The sequence below is a fragment of the Pelodiscus sinensis genome, chromosome 7, assembly GCF_052426305.1.
Source record: "Pelodiscus sinensis isolate ZL-2025 chromosome 7, ASM5242630v1, whole genome shotgun sequence".
Taxonomy (NCBI): domain Eukaryota; kingdom Metazoa; phylum Chordata; order Testudines; family Trionychidae; genus Pelodiscus; species Pelodiscus sinensis.
The window spans coordinates 22,387,043-22,405,034 of NC_143058.1; the positions used below are offsets into that span (position 1 = coordinate 22,387,043).

Consider the following 17,992-nt stretch of genomic DNA (forward strand, 5'->3'; position numbering starts at 1 on the left):
AAAAAGTGATTTTTATTACAAAACAAATGATATACTTGATAAAGCATACTTGATTTCTAGGTGTTACAGAGCAACTAAGGTAAAAATATTAAAAGACAGAGAAAATCTCTGGGAACAATTCTTAGATGGTGAATGGGAGAGGGGAAGCATAGATTCACACAGAGCTGTTCAAACCAAACAACAAAATAAAGAAAAATACCTTGATAACAACTAGATTCACTTTTCCCCTTCATTTACTCATGATCCCTTCTTGGTTCAGTCCACTTCCATGCCCTGACTTCCTAAGAGGCATGGTAGTCCTGCCTGGGTTTAAGTCATTCTCTGTCTCTCAAGTCCTGTTTTAACTCTGTAGTCGGCAAGAGTAAGTCTCAGGTCCGACACTGGGCTCTCAAAGTACAAAGGACGTTATACAGGTACCTGTCAAACACAAATAGTTTATTTCCTGACAACTAACAGCTGTGCCTCATAACTGGAAGAACAATATAACAAAGAAGCGGCATATCTTATGTCCCTTCCTGCAAGCCTGGAACCCCGGGTAGGCTGCGGACAAAGTGGGAGGTTGTGTCAGCTTCCGAGGCGCTGGTACTGAAAGCCCATTGGTGAGGTTCAAATTGCTGTGCTTTGGTGCATCCTTAAATACAGTTTTTCTGGCCTTGTTTTGCAGTTTGGAAATTTCCAGGGGTTACTCATTATGTGCTGATGTAGGGCTTAGCTGTTAGTTATCCATCTGGTTCTGTTCTGGATCTACTTGTTCTTTGGCCCTGTTTATGTGATCAGTAAGTTAGGGTAAACAGAATTGTTTATGCGTTCTTGCCCTTTACCCTTATCTTATACTTGTTTTTGCCTTACTGGCAACAATGCTTATCTTAAATGGCGTATGTTCCCAAAGACTTGCTTAGGGCTCATCAGATATAGGGAAAAGGAAAAGGGGGAAAGAATGCAGGCCTCATCACCCCTAAACTAGCATGTACAAAGTTCTTCTGCAAGTGACCCCTACAAACTCTCTCCCACAAAGAAAACAGGCAAGGTATCTTATTCAATTCTAAGTTCAGCACTCTATCCCCATTGGTTCTTCTGGCTCCCTGCCAACAACCTTGCTAGCTACCTGAGTTTAACTCCTTTGTCACCAGATGCTGGCCAGTACTCCCCCTATCCATCGCAGGGGCAGTGTGAAAATATAACAATCTGGGAGCTAATGTCATTTTTTTATTTTCTTAAAATGGGTTGGCAGGAAGCAGGAGCAGTGCAAACTGCTTAGTATGTGCTAAAGCCTATCCAAAAGAGGTAAAGATAAATACTCCTACTTAGTTAACAATCTCCTAAGATGTTAAATACTGGATGTGATGTTTTTCTTAAGCAGAAGATTCTAATTTCAAATTGAATGCCATTTGATCCACCAACTGGCAGAACTGTAATACATCCTTTGAAGAAGGCAAGTCAGAGATAATGCCACATTATCATCAAGATTCAACTCCGGCTCCAGTTCTGAATTCATCTGTTATTCCAAGAGAGGAACCAACTTCTCTTCTTCCTCAGATAATTTATCAAGTAACATAGGATGGCTTGCTGATGCAACCAGGGGGAATCAGACTTGAAGAGACCATTGCAATGAAATCCTTAAATAGCTGGAGCATCAATACCCTGTCCATACTGTGGACAATCAAAAAATTCTTGAGGCAGGGTCCAGTAAGGACATTAAGCTCAGGAGTGCAAGTCTGCCCAATAGTTAGGATCTGGAAACAAGCTCATAGGATGGGGAGGAACTAAGTCTCCCTAAGACGGCATCAATATAACTTAAGTCAAATTAACTTAGCTGTATCGACGTAGATTTAGTGTGTATCCCAGCCAAACCTGAATGGAATTTCATAGGAGAAAGAAAAGCCACTTCTCTTGTTTAAGGGCTTTCTCTCTGCAAATTCACACTGCAAAATTCTTCTACAACAAATAATAAAGATTGTAGATTTTTTAAAATGTTAAATAAAAGGAAATCTAAATACAGATATCACTTATCTAATTAAACCATTTAGCACATATTTTAATGTTATTGTTTAAATGTCTCACCTACTCTCCAGTTTCATATCATTATAATTTTCTTATTACCTATATTGCTTTTTCTTTTGGAAGGGGTTTTGATACTCATACTACATAATTTTTATTTTTAAATGTATATCTTAGGAACTATTTGTACAATCATAGCAGTTAGATATAGAAAAGACAGTTAGCTCTTCCAATCTACCAACCATTATAATGTTCCATATAGTAAAATTAATATGGACCAGGTAAATCTTTTGCCATCTTAATTATACCTGTACTTGGAGTAAGTTACCGATTGGTAGGGCCCTCACCCATCACATCTGGTTTTTTTTAAATTGCAGTAATGATAGGTATTCAACAATTCAGGAGCTCATAATAACCAAGTGTATGTGTGATATGATTTGTTTACTTCTGAAATAATCTAATTCAGAAGTGCTGTAAATGTCAATAAGTTATTCATTTCTTATCTTTGAATGAAAGAACACCATCACTTCCCATCTATTAGGTACTATGCTTATCTGGTGAAGATTCATTTCAATTAATTAAACCTGAATCATTAACTCTCACGATTTTAGCAGCTGTCAGAAAAGATAAAGAAATAACGACAGAATTGTATATATTGCAAACACTACAGTATAAAAATAGGTAGTGTTTTATTAATGTGTTTAAAAAGACAGGCAAAATAATTTGAACTACTGTAGTTTCCAGTATAACTTAAACATACCCGAGTTATGTTGTGAAGCTCTATAATTAAAGCTAGATTAAGTTTTGCAGTTGTGTATGAAAAATATATTATATTTTGCCCACAATTACAGTATTGATTCTGAGTATGGAATGAAATATTGATAATTTACAAGTAATTCTATTATGTTTAGGCATTAAGAATATTTTTAAACGAGTCATTTAAAAACAGAGAACTTTTATTTGTCCCTAATGAGCTCAGTAACTGAGTAATAGATCTTGTCAAACTTCTGATACAGTAATATTTCATTGAATTCTTCTGTTTAGACTACATTTGAAGTTTTGTTATTTTCTTCACTGCTCTTTCATTACTGAAAGTTGCTCCTTGAGAGCAGACTAAAAAATAACCATCTATTACAGAGAATTCCACAAAGAACTTTCAAAATAACTGTGACCTCCTTTCTCAAAAGGATTGAAACTACATGTGACCCTTAGCAAAGATGGCACTGTCTCCCTTCTTTTCACTAATCATCTTTTTTTCCTAACAGCATAGAGGGTTATCCTCTTACTCATGGGTAGCCTAGCTTCACTCTCATTTGGAACAATGGAAAAGAATAGCTATTCTGAAAGAGTAATCTTAATGGAAGCAAGTCCATTTCTTAAATCCTGCTGATAACAATGGGACATGGTGACTACTTTGAATGAGTTTCTTGAGTTTCTCAAAGATGATGGTTCGACGTATTATTGTCAGGGCTCGCCAGCTGTGCGGTTCTGCACTCTGCGCATGCACAGATCGCTCTGCGCCAACTCTTCCGGGTTGTAATCTACTCGCCATGGGCGAATAGATTGCATTATTTGTCGAGCCCTGCTAATAGATGCAGCCGTGTTAGTCTGGTCCAGCTGAAACAAAAGACAGGACTATGCAGCACTTTAAAGACTAACAAGATGGTTTATTAGGTAATGAGCTTTCATGGGCCAGATCTACTTCCTCAGATCAATTTGTAGAAGAAAATTTGGCACGACCATATATACCAAAGTGATACAATCAAAAAGAAGTGAACACATATAAAATCAACAAATCAGATTTTAGAATGGAAGGGTGGAAGAGAGGGGAAGGTTAGTGTCTGTGAGGTAATGATATTAAGGGTGATAATTGGGGAAACTATCATTACCTCACAGACACTAAGCTTCCCCTCTCAGTCCCGCTCTGTTCTAAAATATGATTTGTCAATTTTATATGTGTTCACTTTTTCTTTTAATTGTATCACTTTGGTATATATGGTCGGCCCAATTTTCTTCCACAAATTGATCTGAGGAAGTGGGTCTGGCCCACGAAAGCTCATTACCTAATAAATCACCTTGTTAATCTTTAAAATGCTGCATAGTCCTGTCTTTTGTTTTGGTTTGATGCATAGTCTCTGTTGACCAAAAGATTTTTAGTTATGAAAAAAATGACAAAAATGACCATTAACGCTAAATATTTATTTTAAAAAAACTACTTGTTGCACAGCATCTATTCAATAACATGGACACAAGGGACAGAGAACCTGGAATGAATGCATGCAGGAGAATGTTGACAAAGAGAAAGATGTGAGAGAAATCTGGAGGACAAGACGGAAGGGGAAACTGGTTTGTATACTCAGGCAGCACTTTGTTCATCTCTGGTGAAATGAGTCTGTAACCAATCTGAATTGCTCAGTATGCTCTGGCTGATTTATATTATTACAAAGTGGCATAAAACAGGGCACTTCCCACCATTCAATGTGTGAATGCCTATAAATCAGTTAATATTGCTTCTGAAAATATGTCAGTTCTTACGCTAATTCTACATTCCATCCAACAGAATGAGTTTGTATAGGTTAAGGGCAGAGGAGTCAATACAGACTTGGTTGCAGAGCAGTATAAGCAGTTAGAGGAGACAACTTTAACAGCAGAACAGCCCATCCACTGTAACTTAATTTAATGGCAGACACTTCAGAGGAGAATCAAAGAAAACTCTGTAAGGTTCACTTGACAGAGTTCCTTGGATCTTTTTGTTGCCTCTTCTTCAGGGTTTTACTCTGAAAACATAAAATACAGACTTTTGGTAAACAGTTTAGTACCAAAAGTAGTACCATAGAGAAGTTACCAAGTGATTTGCAAATTAAAATAAATAATCTTTGTAGCTCACATATTAGTAAAATCTGCTCAATTTAGCCTTGAACATTCCTATATTTCATGCTTTAACCTTTAATGGATTTAATGTAATTTTAGGGAGATAAGATCCCTCCCCCTACCCCAATCCCTGAATTGGGATACATGTAAGCGCAAGAGTACACACAAACAGATCACAATTCAAAATTGCTTTTCATTTTCTCATGAGCACCCAGAAGCAAGAAGATAGTAGCTCCCCCTGGCTGAGGCACTCACTACTACATGGGACTGCTTCTCCTATCCTGCTGCTGAAGTCCAGCATTTTCCCCAACCTGCTTTGTAGCCCATCCTGTGGTGAATGCCAAATTCCAGTTCCCAAGGTAGAGACTGTTCTCCACTCCTATAGCAGGAGCTATGCCCAGAGGAAACTGCTTGCCCTGCCTTTTATTTAGCAACTGTTTCTATTTGAGGTTATAGGGGTCAATTGCAGAAGAACTCTGTACATATAAAGTATAGGGGTGGTGAGGCCTGCATTCCCCCCCGCCTTTCGTATCTCCCCCTCTCCTACTACTGATGAGCCAGAAGCAAGCCTCTAGGAACATATGCCATTGTAGCAAGAATGAATTATAGATAATGGCAGGAACATAATCTTGTTTACCTAAATGTACTGATCATGTAAACAAAGTCAAAGGTCAAGCAGTACAGCTGAGCCATACTGTAACAAGCAATGAGTAACCCCCGGAAATTTCCAAACTGCCACAAAAAAGGTAGACACAGTATTTAAAACTGCACTAGAGCACAGCAATTTGGACCTCACCAATGGGCTTTGGGTACTGGCGCCTCGGAAGCTGAGACAGTCCCCCATTTTATCCGCAACCAAAACGGGTTCCCTGGCTAGCGGAAGGGATGTAAGAAATGCTGCTTTTCCTATCATGTTGTTCTTTTAGGTAAGGGACACAGCTGATAGCTGTCAGGAAATAAACTCCTTTTGTTTGAAGATACTGGTGTAGCCTTTGTTGTACTTTGAGAACCCAGTGTCGGACCTGAGACACACTCTTGCCGGCAACAGAGGTTTACAGACTTTGGGACCTAGCCCTCTAGTAAATTTTGGAAGGGGCAAGTGCCAGTCACCTCACTGGGCAACCCTGCTGGATTGGGTTGGGAGGAGCATAACCAAAATTTGTAACATCACATGGAACTGGCTTCAGCCATTTGACACTCATCACCGGCCAGTTAATCATTGTCATACGCTTAAAACCAAACACAGCCAATAGATGTGTTAAAGAAAACCCTCATGTTTGCAGAGAACTATATTGAGATCAATAAGGGTTCACCCATGAGTGTCAATGAGATTTTAAAGTCTTTGGGGCAGGTAACAACTTCAGCACTTCTTGTTTGGGATCTTTAGGGATTACAACATCACAAATGAATAAATAATTGAAATGCACCTGTCAGCAGCATAGCTTTGTGTCATTTGTGTCATCCCATTGTACTTGGCACAGTAAAAAAACCTACATAAAGGCTTTTCTGTGTCCAGAAAATCCATTATCTAATATTTTATATTGTACAAAATGTGATAAACAGATGAATAAAGGGTGAGGATATGATTGAGACAGCAACAGAGCTCAGAACATTTCTTACTCATTTAATTTCTGTGCTTCTTTCACTCTGTCCCACCCTTCTGTGATTTATGTAGTGTGCCTTGTCTCTGAGATATTGGAGGTATTTCGGTACTGTTGCTAGGCACGTGGCCAGGCCTCCTTGTGCACCCTGCCAGAAGACTCATTTAATGCTGTATAAAAAATAATTCTTAATAGGACATTATTAAAGCAGCAACTAACTAAATAATTAGGCAACTACATGTAAAACTGCTCCGACCACTTCAATTATTTCCCTTGGGTAATAACATCATCTTGGGGTAATAGAATATGGGAGATGCTGCTAGCAGAAGTGAAATTACCTAACAAGAAGTACTGTACTCTCCAGCCCTGCATCTCAGAGTTCTGAGGCACATCTGAAGTAGTGAGCAATGTAGTGAGCTAAGGGAGGGGAAAAATACAACACAAAATGTATCCTAATATAAATATAATTTGGAACTACCTCATTCAGCAGCTTCCCACCTAAGGATGCCTCTGCAGTGGAATGAAAACAGTGGAATGCAAACCTATTTTATAGAGTTTGATAAATGTACTATATGAAGGTCACAATGCTGCTCTGTACATTTTCTTAAATGAGACTCGGACATTCCCAGATCACATTACCACTAAAGCTCTTGTAAATGTAGCCCAGATTTCCCCTGGGAACATTTCCTTGATATTTTGTGTGTCATCTTTGGCAAAATTTTAACATATTATTTGCAGCAACTTTGAGGCTCTATGGTCCTGGCATTTTGGATGTAATGAGAGTAACAGAATAAAACAAACATGTGTACACTAGATGCTGAAGATTTACCTCTAGAGAGGTACAAACCTCTATTTGTGCCACAACCTTTCCAATGACTGCTGACACCTGAGACATAATGACAGGAAAGCTATCTCCTCGGAAGCATGGAATAAAACAAACCAACCAACCTTTGGCAGAAGTGTTTCTGTAGTTCTAAGAATAACATTTTCCATCATGGTTTCTCATATAGACAAAAGTGCTCATTTTGAATCCTTATATTTTGGAGGGAATAACAACTAGAAAAGTAGATAACAGGCTTGTCTAATGTCGTCATTATGATTAATCTTGACATCTAAAGACACACAGCTGAGGAATACAATGTGTATGCACAAAGAACACTCTTAGTTTTGGTACCTATCTTTCTATGGCGCTTGGTTGCAAGACTCATCCTGCATTAACGGGGATCATCAGATGTTCTCGGCATAAATATAGTTTTCTGGTTGAGTTCTGTCTGGGTACCAAATGTGACTCAATGTGGCTAACAAAAAATCCCTAACATTTTCCATTTCTTTGAATATGCAGGTTAAGAATTGCATGTGATCCAGGTTCAGATAATTAACGAGATCTAGTTAATCCTTCAAGCGCAGTCTTGGTTCCTTAGCAGTTTCTATCAAGTCCTAAAAATATCTCTGCTGTGTGTGCAAAGGATGAGAAGGATGATGCTCAGTGTTCTTCCACCTACCTATCATTTCAGCAAATTTTTCACATGCAAAAAATTTCAGGAGTTACTTCCTGATTGTGGAAAGTATGTGAATTCATGCTTCAGTTCATAATATAATTTCTGGCCAGTAAGGTTCAGGAGGCAAAAATGTCTTTAGGCAGTTTATTGCCTACTAACTACTGCAGGATTTCAGGAACCTTTCTACAGAAAAGCTACTACCAGCCACTGTCAGAGACAACATACTCACCACTGGTGTTAAGTTTCATGTTCTTCAGACACACCCGATAGTATTGCCTAAACAAACCAAATTATGTTGTCTGAGGAAACTGTAGAACACAACTGTGAACTTGAGAAAGTTGATGTTTCCCTTTTTCTGGGTGAAGGCACATGATTCCCAAGAGAGCTCATGTTCTAGATATGAAACCCAAATAGGGATACTTGCTTCCATAATGAGTATGCAAGGGAGAAGAATGACCGCTGAGTTGGCATTCATTACTTGCCTTATACTTATCTGCCCCACAAACTAATATTCAGACTTAATTTGGGAATTACACATGAATCTGGATTACACTGGTCACAGATAAATAAAATAAAAACAAAAACAATAATAACAAAATAAAAACAAAAATTCAAATAGTATGACCAGTTACCCTAATAAATACACAATATATTTACACTTTTACTTAAGCAATTAAGATATACCTTACCAGTAAAAGAGTCGAGTTAGACTCATAACCTAGTTTTACATTATGTGATAAAATAAAAGTATCCTAGCCACATATTATAAGTTAGCCCATATACATAGAATAATAATTGTTTGGACTCGTATTTTACTGTAACTACACTCTCTTCAAATAGTGTAATAAAATATGAGTTTGATGAAAACTTTAAACACATGAATAGGGTTGTTAAATTTCAGTACTAAAAGTAAGATAAATGGAAGGAAAGTTATTTTTCACCTTCAAAACTAAAACTATATCTAAGCATGTTTCCTGAACCTCATTAGGAAGAAATTGTGCTGTGCTTAGCTTCAATAGTATCATTCCTATTTCCCATAGATGTTCTTCATCAGTGGATATAGGAGATGAGATATATCTCTTCAGGTCTTCATATGACTCTGTTCTCATTTCCATACAGAAAGTTCCATTCCCATTACAGAAGCATATCATTCAGATTGCTATACAGTACCTACTAGCTTCCCCCCCCCCCCCCCACACACACACCTCCCTTTCTGTTCTAAATCTGATTTTTCAGTTTTATAACGTGTTCACTTTTTTCATTGTATTCCTTTGGTATATATGGTCATGACAATTCTCTTTCAGAATTTGATCTGAGTAAGTGGGTCTGGCCCACAAAAGCTCATCACCTAATAAACCATCTTGTTAGTCTTTAAAGTGCTGCATAGTCCTTTCTTTTGTTTCATCAAGATCAGACTAACACTGCTACATCTCTATTACTAGTCTTTACCAGACAGTCAAAAAATCAGGCTTTAGTTGCAGAGGAGGCAGCTGGACTTGTTCACATATGAAATTTGATAAGAGTTCAGATCAAAGAAGCAGAATATGACATGAAGATTTTAAATCCTAGAGATGTAGCAGGACTGTACTTTTGGAGTGCTGAACCTACAGTGAGTCAAGTGAATAGCTCCCTGCTTCCCATAAGGTAGATAGCTCACTTGGAAGTAGGTTTACACATTATATTAGTCCACTGTTTTTCCTTCTGATATCATGTTTGCAACGATTTACAACCTTAGATAACAGGAAACTGCAACTCAGACACCCTCTTTACAGCTTTCAACTTCTAGGACTTCTAGGATTGTGCATAGGCATCACACCCTGAATGAGATTCTGCATGAGGCATCTCCAAAGGTTTCTGCCAAAGTTATAGAACCATCCCAAACAGAATTAAAGATTAGCCAGCCATTGAGGTTGCAGAAATAATGAATCAGTCTGAGGAGCATATTCATGGGCATATCTATGCATCCTCCAGGTCCTCGGGTGCTAGTCCCTAGGATGAGGATCACACTAGAGATTGTGGGACTATGTCAAGCAATCACCCAAAGGAGGAGGGAGGGGACCAACAAAATAAAGAAAGCATCAGCTTTCTGTAGCTTCATGTGGCAATGTCTGCCTTCAAAATGTCCAAAATTGTATCAAACCACCAAGATTGTATCAAGCCACCACCATGGGTTATCTAAACAACCAATAGTTAGAAATTTAGATCCCAGTATCATATTCACATGTGATAGAGATAATTTACTGGGCAGATGTCATCTTAGTTTCCATCAGAGTGATTCATGTAAAAGGAACACTAAACCAGATGATGGCCTAGCTCAGCAGGCAATCCATAGAGAAATCTGAGTAGAACCTGAAACAGAAGGTATTCATGCTAATAACAAATACATTTAGCCACCAGAACCTGTTTGGCAACTCAAGGCACACAAAAGCTAGCCCAGTATTTCACAAGAAGATGGTCTAATTCTGCTCCATCAATTCTCAGCCACAAGGGAGGTGATTTTTAAAAAGGGAAGAACAAGCAGATGTGTCACTATTAGCACTCACATGGTTGAAATGGTTCTTGGACCTAAGTAACTTGACAGAGAGACTGAACAAATCATGGGCCCATTTTCTATGCACATCTGGACCATCTGCTAATGATCACAGGGCTATGGAAAAGTAACTTCTGAATACCATATGCAGGAGCATGCATGGTGGGGGGAGGGGAAGAGAAGGGAATAATTGGGCATGCCTGCCAATAACAGTCATGGACAAAGAACTTCTTCAGCCCTGAGACTGTGAGCTCCTACAGCACTGATAAGAATTAAAAGTTGCTTTGGTTCTGAGGCCATGGTGAGAGGCAAGGAGGGAAGAGCAAGCTCTTCCCAGCCTCAGGGCCTGAGTGGGAAACATAGAACTTGTCCTTTCAAAAGGGATCAAATTAAAATTTCTGCGCATGCCCCTGACCATGTGGTTTTCTCTACAGTAGAAAGTATTCTTCTGGCTTCTAGAATGAGATTTCAGCTCTAAAGGATATTTCTGTACTTGGTCACATTTCAGTATACAACAAGAATCTCAGAGACTCAAACATTCCAATTATCCCAAATTTCCTCCACAAAGATTTGAACACAGAATTTTGGCCCAGCATGTTAGCATATCAGATTCCTGCCCTCAGCAGTGTCCTTTATGGAAAACCTTCTGGTTTCCTAGGTTTCAAGGTTTCTCAGGGCTGTTAGACTAACAAGACCTCAGTAAGGCCTTTTTCCCCAGTGAGATTGGCTATTAGTGCTTCAAGTATTCACAACTCCCCTTTGAACCGTTGACATCTATCATTCCCATTAGCTAGTCCTTCAAAACTTGTTGCTATCACCTCAGCTTGGGGAGTTTCAGAGATTGCAGCATTATCCTTGCAACTCCATACCATATTTTCTATAAAGATAGAGTAGTTCTCAGAGATCTTTGTACCAAAAAGAGAACACACTTTGTTTCAAAGAAAATAATCTTTCCTTAGTTCTATCTAAGTCCCTGCATTTTACAGTGCAAAGATGACATAATCTGGTTATTTGTAAAGATCTAGCTAAAGTTTACTGAATCAAACAAGTTCAGGATCAATGTTTGTCTCTATTCTCCCAAGGCCTCAGCCTCAAACAGCTAAACAATCTCAGGCAAAATGAATAAAATTGTGCATTGTGGAGACATAGAAGGGGCCAGGCAGGGCTGTTCTTCAGGGAAATTAAGCTCACTCTGCAAGATCCCTAGTTATGCTATAGACAGACAGGGTGTCTGCCTTGACTGCTTATTTACAATGCAACCAACTGGAGTTCTATGAAGTCATTCATTAAATATTACACAATTGATTTCTTATCCTCTGCAGTTACATCCTTATGTTAAAAGTTGGTGCACGTACTAGTTTCAGAATAAATGTCTGGTCACATATTTTATGTAATAGAGGAAATTTCTACTTTTTTGCTACGTCTTCCCTGCGAGTTCTTCCGGCATAAAATATGCTGATGAGGGACTCATTAGCATAAGTCTTGACCTCATTAGCATATTTTCTGCCATTTCTTTTTGTGCAAGGGGTGTTTGTGCAAAAAGAAGCAGTATGGACATTTTTGTGTGCAAAAATCCCATTTTGTACTAGATCCTTATGCCTGGGATCTTGTGTAAATGGGGTTTTTGTGCAAAAAACACCATCCACATGGCTTCTTTTTGCTCAAAAACCTCTTGCGCAAAAAGAAATGGCAGAAAATATGCTAATGATCTCACGATTTATGCTAAGTTCCTCATTAGCATATTTTCTTCCAGAAGAACTCGCAGTGAAGACAAAGCCTTTATGTTTTATTTTCTAAACTGAAATGTAATGCTTCCCGGTCACTAATTGTGGGAGACACTGAGAAGCTGAATGAAAAATTTATTACTTGCTAATTTCCTTTCTGCTTGTAGCTCTCCCACAATCTTACTTTCCCTGGTAGGATTTTTATAGCTAAAAATTTCTCCTGTTTTATTACCAATCCATATTTAAGCTGGCATGAGCATTTTGTATATGATTACTTCCGTTGCAATTTTTCATTTTACTAATATCCAGCTGTATGTGTTGTGGAATGATGCTTCTAACAGACTACACAAGGACACATGACCATGAACCATAACTGTGCAACAGTGGCCAACCACCTCAAAATCTGTAGTGAAGTAAAAGAACCCTAACAGCACAAAATTGTATAGAAATTTTGGCTAAGAAATATTTTGTTTTGGTTGGAAAAGTCCAGCTATACTGTCAGAGATGAATAGATTATCAGTACACTTGATAGAATTATTTTCTTTACAATTTCAATTTTGAATGTTATGTTTTTTCTCTTGTCCACAATTTGTAATTATTTAAAATTTTACAATTACTGAAAGTTATGAGGAGAAAGATTTCTAGGGAGCTCTGACAGCTGGGACGAAGAGGGCTCTTACTTATCACACTCAAATGCAGGGTATGGAGTAGGAGTGCCATACTGGCTAGGCACAAAGGAGACCTTAACCAGGGGGGCACAGAGAAGGATGAAACATTGTCCATGGCGAAGGACACACTGCTGTTGAACAGTTCCTGCCTGAGGAGGGATTGCAGAATACTCCTGGCTTGTGAGTGATGGAGAGAGTGATGGAGGAGGGGGGTAACTAGTCCCCAGATGCAGGAAAGGCCACTGCCCAGGTAAGAATCATTCAGCATCAGGGAGGCTCACTTCACTTCTGGGGGTTCTGCCTCCTCCTGGCAACCCAGCAATCTCTGCCTTGTCCCACCAGATCTCAGCCCTCTCTGCATCTTGCACCTACAGGGATCCAGTATTATCAGCCCCGTAGCTGTGCAGGAGGAGCATACCATAACTTCTGAGGAGTACACAAATACGTACCTTCCAATTCAAGCCCCTTTGGTGGCATTATGCTCATTTTTAATATCCCAGAAATAAAGAATGCATTTAATATACAAGATACAGAACTAAGGCTGTGTTTAGACTACATGGCTCCATCGATGGATCCATGTAGATTAGACAGATAGGCAAAGGCAAATGAAGCCACGATTTAAATGATCGCGGCTTCATTTAAATTTACATGGCTGCCGCGCTAAGCCGACAAACAGCTGATCAGCTGTTTGTCGGCTCAGTGCGGCAGCCATGTAAATTTAAATGAAGCTGCGATCATTTAAATCGCGGCTTCATTTGCCTTTGCCAAAAAAACAAATCTACATGGCTCCGTCGACAGAGCCATGTAGTTTAGACGTACCCTAACTAAAAAATAAACTATTGACACAGGTCATCCACACTTATTCATGCTAAGTAGTTCCTTATTCAACTAATAGTTCCACTGAAACTAATGCCAGTGTTCATAAAGCATTGTATGTTACAATATAATACAACATTAGGGTGACATAACACTTAAATACAACAGACAAATAGAAAATGCAAAAGTTAGGTTTTTCATAGTAACATTATATACATGGAAGCCCAAGCTCTGGTCTGTCTCCTAACTGCTGAGCACAACTTGGAATGTGCAATGCACATTCCTGAGGTAAAGTGCTGTACAACTCTCATTGTACACATTCTGGAGGTAAAGTGCTGTACACACCGTGCTCAGTTAAATGCAGTTGTCCACAGTCTACCCACAACTTGGGATTACTGGGTGTAGTGATGCCATAGACACTAGTATGCTAGGTTCTGTAAGCCTTTTCCATCTCTCTCTATACCCACAGAGTTTCTGAATACTCTGAACCTCCAGAGAAGCATAAGAAAAACAGAGAGGCCCAAGTTCTTGTATAAGGGGTGTGTGTGTGTATGTAAATTGTCTAATTAAGAAGCAAAAATATGTGCATTGTAAATGAGTTAGTTACTATGAAAAATGCAGAGCTTTTGCATTTCCTGACTATATAGCTGTGAAATATGTAAAGTGTTACAATAATAATATGTAAAGTTAAGTGTTACAATAACAAATTTAGATTTTATACTGGACAGGGGATGTTTGGAGAGATTTTTTGCATTCAAATCTTTTCTTATTTTCTAACTGCAAGTCTGCAAGCTGTCTAAGCCAGGATTAGTGCACATGGCTCATTGAAACAAATTAGGTGGTAAGGAGAAGAATTCCTAGTCTTATTGTTATTGTTTAGCTGCTTCATTTATCCTTGAAGCTAGATTCACAAGGCAGCAAGTTTGAAAAAACAACATATGAAAGCAACATAAAAGTTAGAAATATAATTTGCATTTTTGGAAGGCTGTGCTGTGTGTTTTAATGACATATTTGCATTTTTCATTTGCAGTTTGACATAACAAACACAGAAGGGATACATGAGGCTTTGTTAAAATCGTAGCAGATACCTAGACTCATGTGATACTTCAGTACATCTAACATTTTTAATTTAAAATTTTCTGCAAACCTAGCAGTCTAGTACACATTTAGAACTATTTACAGGCAGTTTGAGGTGTGCTTTCTTTTATCTTTCACCTCCCTACCCATTCATTTCTGAAGTCTTTGTGGGTCAGAAATATTATGAAAGATAAAAGAGACTTTTTTTCAATCTCCAATAAATCTAAAAGAGCTGAATGGACTTTCCCTCCATATTTCAAAAAACAAACAAAAAAACCCACCAAAACAACCTCATGCAGTTACCACGAGTCAAGACTTTAGCTGCTGAAACTTATGAGTATGTAAAAACATAAGCTAATTTATAATAGAGATAACAGAATGAGAAGTGTTACACAGAACTGCATGATAGCAAATTAGCCATTGTGCTTTAGCAGAGGAATGTTTGTTTATTCCACAGTATTTGATATAAAAGTAATGCCTTGTAAACATGGAATCTGAAACATGAACACCTACATTTCAAATAATCCATGCATACATGATTTGGATTATGACACAGAGAATACAATTATAAAGTCTGTAGATGGTACTAAGATATTATGGGTTTCAAGTGCTTTAGGGGACAGGAGGAGAATTCAAAATGATCTTGAGAAACTGGAGAAATGGTCTGAAATACACAGGATGAAATTCAATATGGACAAATGAAAAATACTATACTTAGGAGTGAATAATCATCTGCACAAATATTAAATAAGAAAGGACTATCTGAAGGACTACTTAAGAAAAGGTTAGGGGTTATAGTGGATCACAAACTAAATCAGAAGCAACAAATACTATGCAAAAAAAAGGAGAGACATAATTCTGGGCCACATTAGCAGATTATTGAAAGCAAGACATGAGAGGTAATTCTTCCATTCTACTCAGCACTGATGTGTCCAGAGGAGAACAACCAAAATGAGTAAAGGTGTGGACAACATGATCTATGAGGAAAGATTGGAAAAACTGAGTTTGTTTAGATTGGAGAAAGGAAACTGTGAATGATAGTCATTAGAGGTTTTTTAAGAACAAATTAAAAAAAAAACACCTGTGAAAGATGGTGTAGATAATATTTAATCCTGCCTTAGAGCAGGGGATTGGACTAGATGATTTATCAAGGTCTCTTACAGTTCTACATTTCTATGTGTCAATTTAGATATTTTGTTTACAAATAAGAGCTAATGGACAATTACCGATTCATTAATATATAGGAAAGTATATAAGATCCTGATTTGGAATAACTAAACTTTGGTTGTTTCAGACAGACTATCAAAAAAGTACAACCAAATATATAATTCCATAGATGAATATTTTATTTGTTTTACTTACGTATCTCTGTGACCCATCATATTCACACCTCTCTATTTTTCCCAGGCTGCCATCTGAAAAGTAGAGTTTCTCTGCACTGTGATCAATGGTCAGTCCATTTGGTGTGAGGATATCAGTACCAATAATAATCTGTGCATTCTTCCCAGAAAGGGTAGATCTCATGATGCTTGGATGCTGCTCATTCCAGTTAGTCCAAAACATTAAACTGTAATAACATCAAAATAATAATAAAAACCTATGAGCTAAACTTGTCTTTATGTTAGGCCATATGTTAGTTTCACTTATAAATTAAAAATCCTAAAAGCATGAACCTTCAAATATAGCAATGGTTATAAGTTTGTACAGTATTTCCAATGCTATCTATTATGGCAAAGCTCTGGCTGTGCTCTGTGGGTCTTGCACTTCTAGGCAGTTATGATACACCTCAGAGGATTGCTGTGACCTTCCACACTGCCTCTTATCTTTTCTAGTGGCCAAAGGCATAGCTTACTGAGCCATCCTTATCATTGGCAAAGTTGAAGGATCGGGGTGTAACCCCTATGCAATCTTGGCCTCCCTTTCCAGGAGCAAACATTTTGTTGGTGTAGAGAGGGTTGGGGGAAAGTTGGGCTCTCCTATTACTCCAAGTTCCAGCCCAGGGACTCCAGGTGGTGGCAACTGATAGGGTTTTTTCTCTAGCACCAGTACAGTACCCTTTCCTCTTCCTTCAACATTCCCTAGTACCTTCTCTCTGGTATCTATGTCAATATTTCCTGCTTCAGCACACGCTTTCCCTTCTAAGCAACACACATCCTCCTCTCAGTCCTTTACTCTTCTCCTTTGCCCCCCCCCCCCTTACCTGAGGGGAAACCTTTAAAGTAACCCAGCAGGCTGTAAGTAGCTGCAGGTGCCTGATTAGCCTGCTGCTTCAGGCAAGCTGTTAGTTAGCCTCAGGTGCCTGTGTGCCTTGATAACATGGCAGTAGTATCTGGAAGTATATTTAGGAAACATAAAAGCATTCTCCAAGATCCCAGTATGTCTAGCCTCCACCAAACTATTGTAGCCAGCTTCCCTGGGTCTTTCACACTATATATTTTAGATATGTATGTCTGTTGAACCATCTGTGAGTCTTCTTGTTCAAGAACTCCTCCTAAGCTATAAGGACCAACAAATTTGGTATGCATTTTCACATATCCTAACTTAAAGTAAGGTCAGGGTTTTGTGGAGCCAAGACCATGAGATATGACTGGAATTCAATTGTTTCTCATAAAAAGGAAAGGGAGGGGGTTGTCAGGAGGAACCACAGGGGGCAGCAAGCACCCCATCAGAAGCCACTGGTTGGCAGCACTCAACACGCCTGACTACCCTGGGGAACTACTGCCAGTTGCTGTGCCACCTCCCGCCCCAGGCCCAAGCCCAGGGATCACAGGGAGTGGTGGGGGAGGTTGCATGGAGTGAAGCCAGTGGCCAGGGTGCATACCCCGCACCATCTCTGGGACAACCAGGGTAGAATCTGGCAGTCTGTGTGAGCAGCCCCACCCCCATCCAGAGCCAGACCCTGGCAATGCTTGTCAACCGCAGAACGTCCAGACTACCGTGCTGTGCCGCTAAACAGCTGATCGGCACAGCGCAGCAGCCATTTTGATGTAAATGAAGCAGCAATCATTTAAATTGCCACTTCATTTTCCCATGTCTAGTAAACTAATCTACATGGCTCCGTCGATGAAGCCATGAAGTCTAGACATACCCTTACAAATTACAGCAGATCTTTGACTCTTGTGCAAGCATGGAAATTTTTTGAGATTTTATCTATTCTGTTACCTTGTTTTTTCTATACCAGCATAAAATTCATCTACACAAAGCCCTT

The 17,992-nt window shown here is 38.8% G+C and overlaps 1 protein-coding gene across 1 annotated transcript in view; it reads right to left on the reverse strand.

The window, feature by feature from the left end:
• The window catches only part of LRP1B (LDL receptor related protein 1B), a 1,362,068-nt gene that overhangs the window by 319,504 nt on the left and 1,024,572 nt on the right, over positions 1 to 17,992 (reverse strand). The window contains exon 43 of the mRNA XM_089779714.1: positions 16,147 to 16,351. Within this exon, the coding sequence (XP_089635840.1) occupies positions 16,147 to 16,351 (205 nt within the window). The remainder of the gene's footprint in view (positions 1 to 16,146; positions 16,352 to 17,992) is intronic.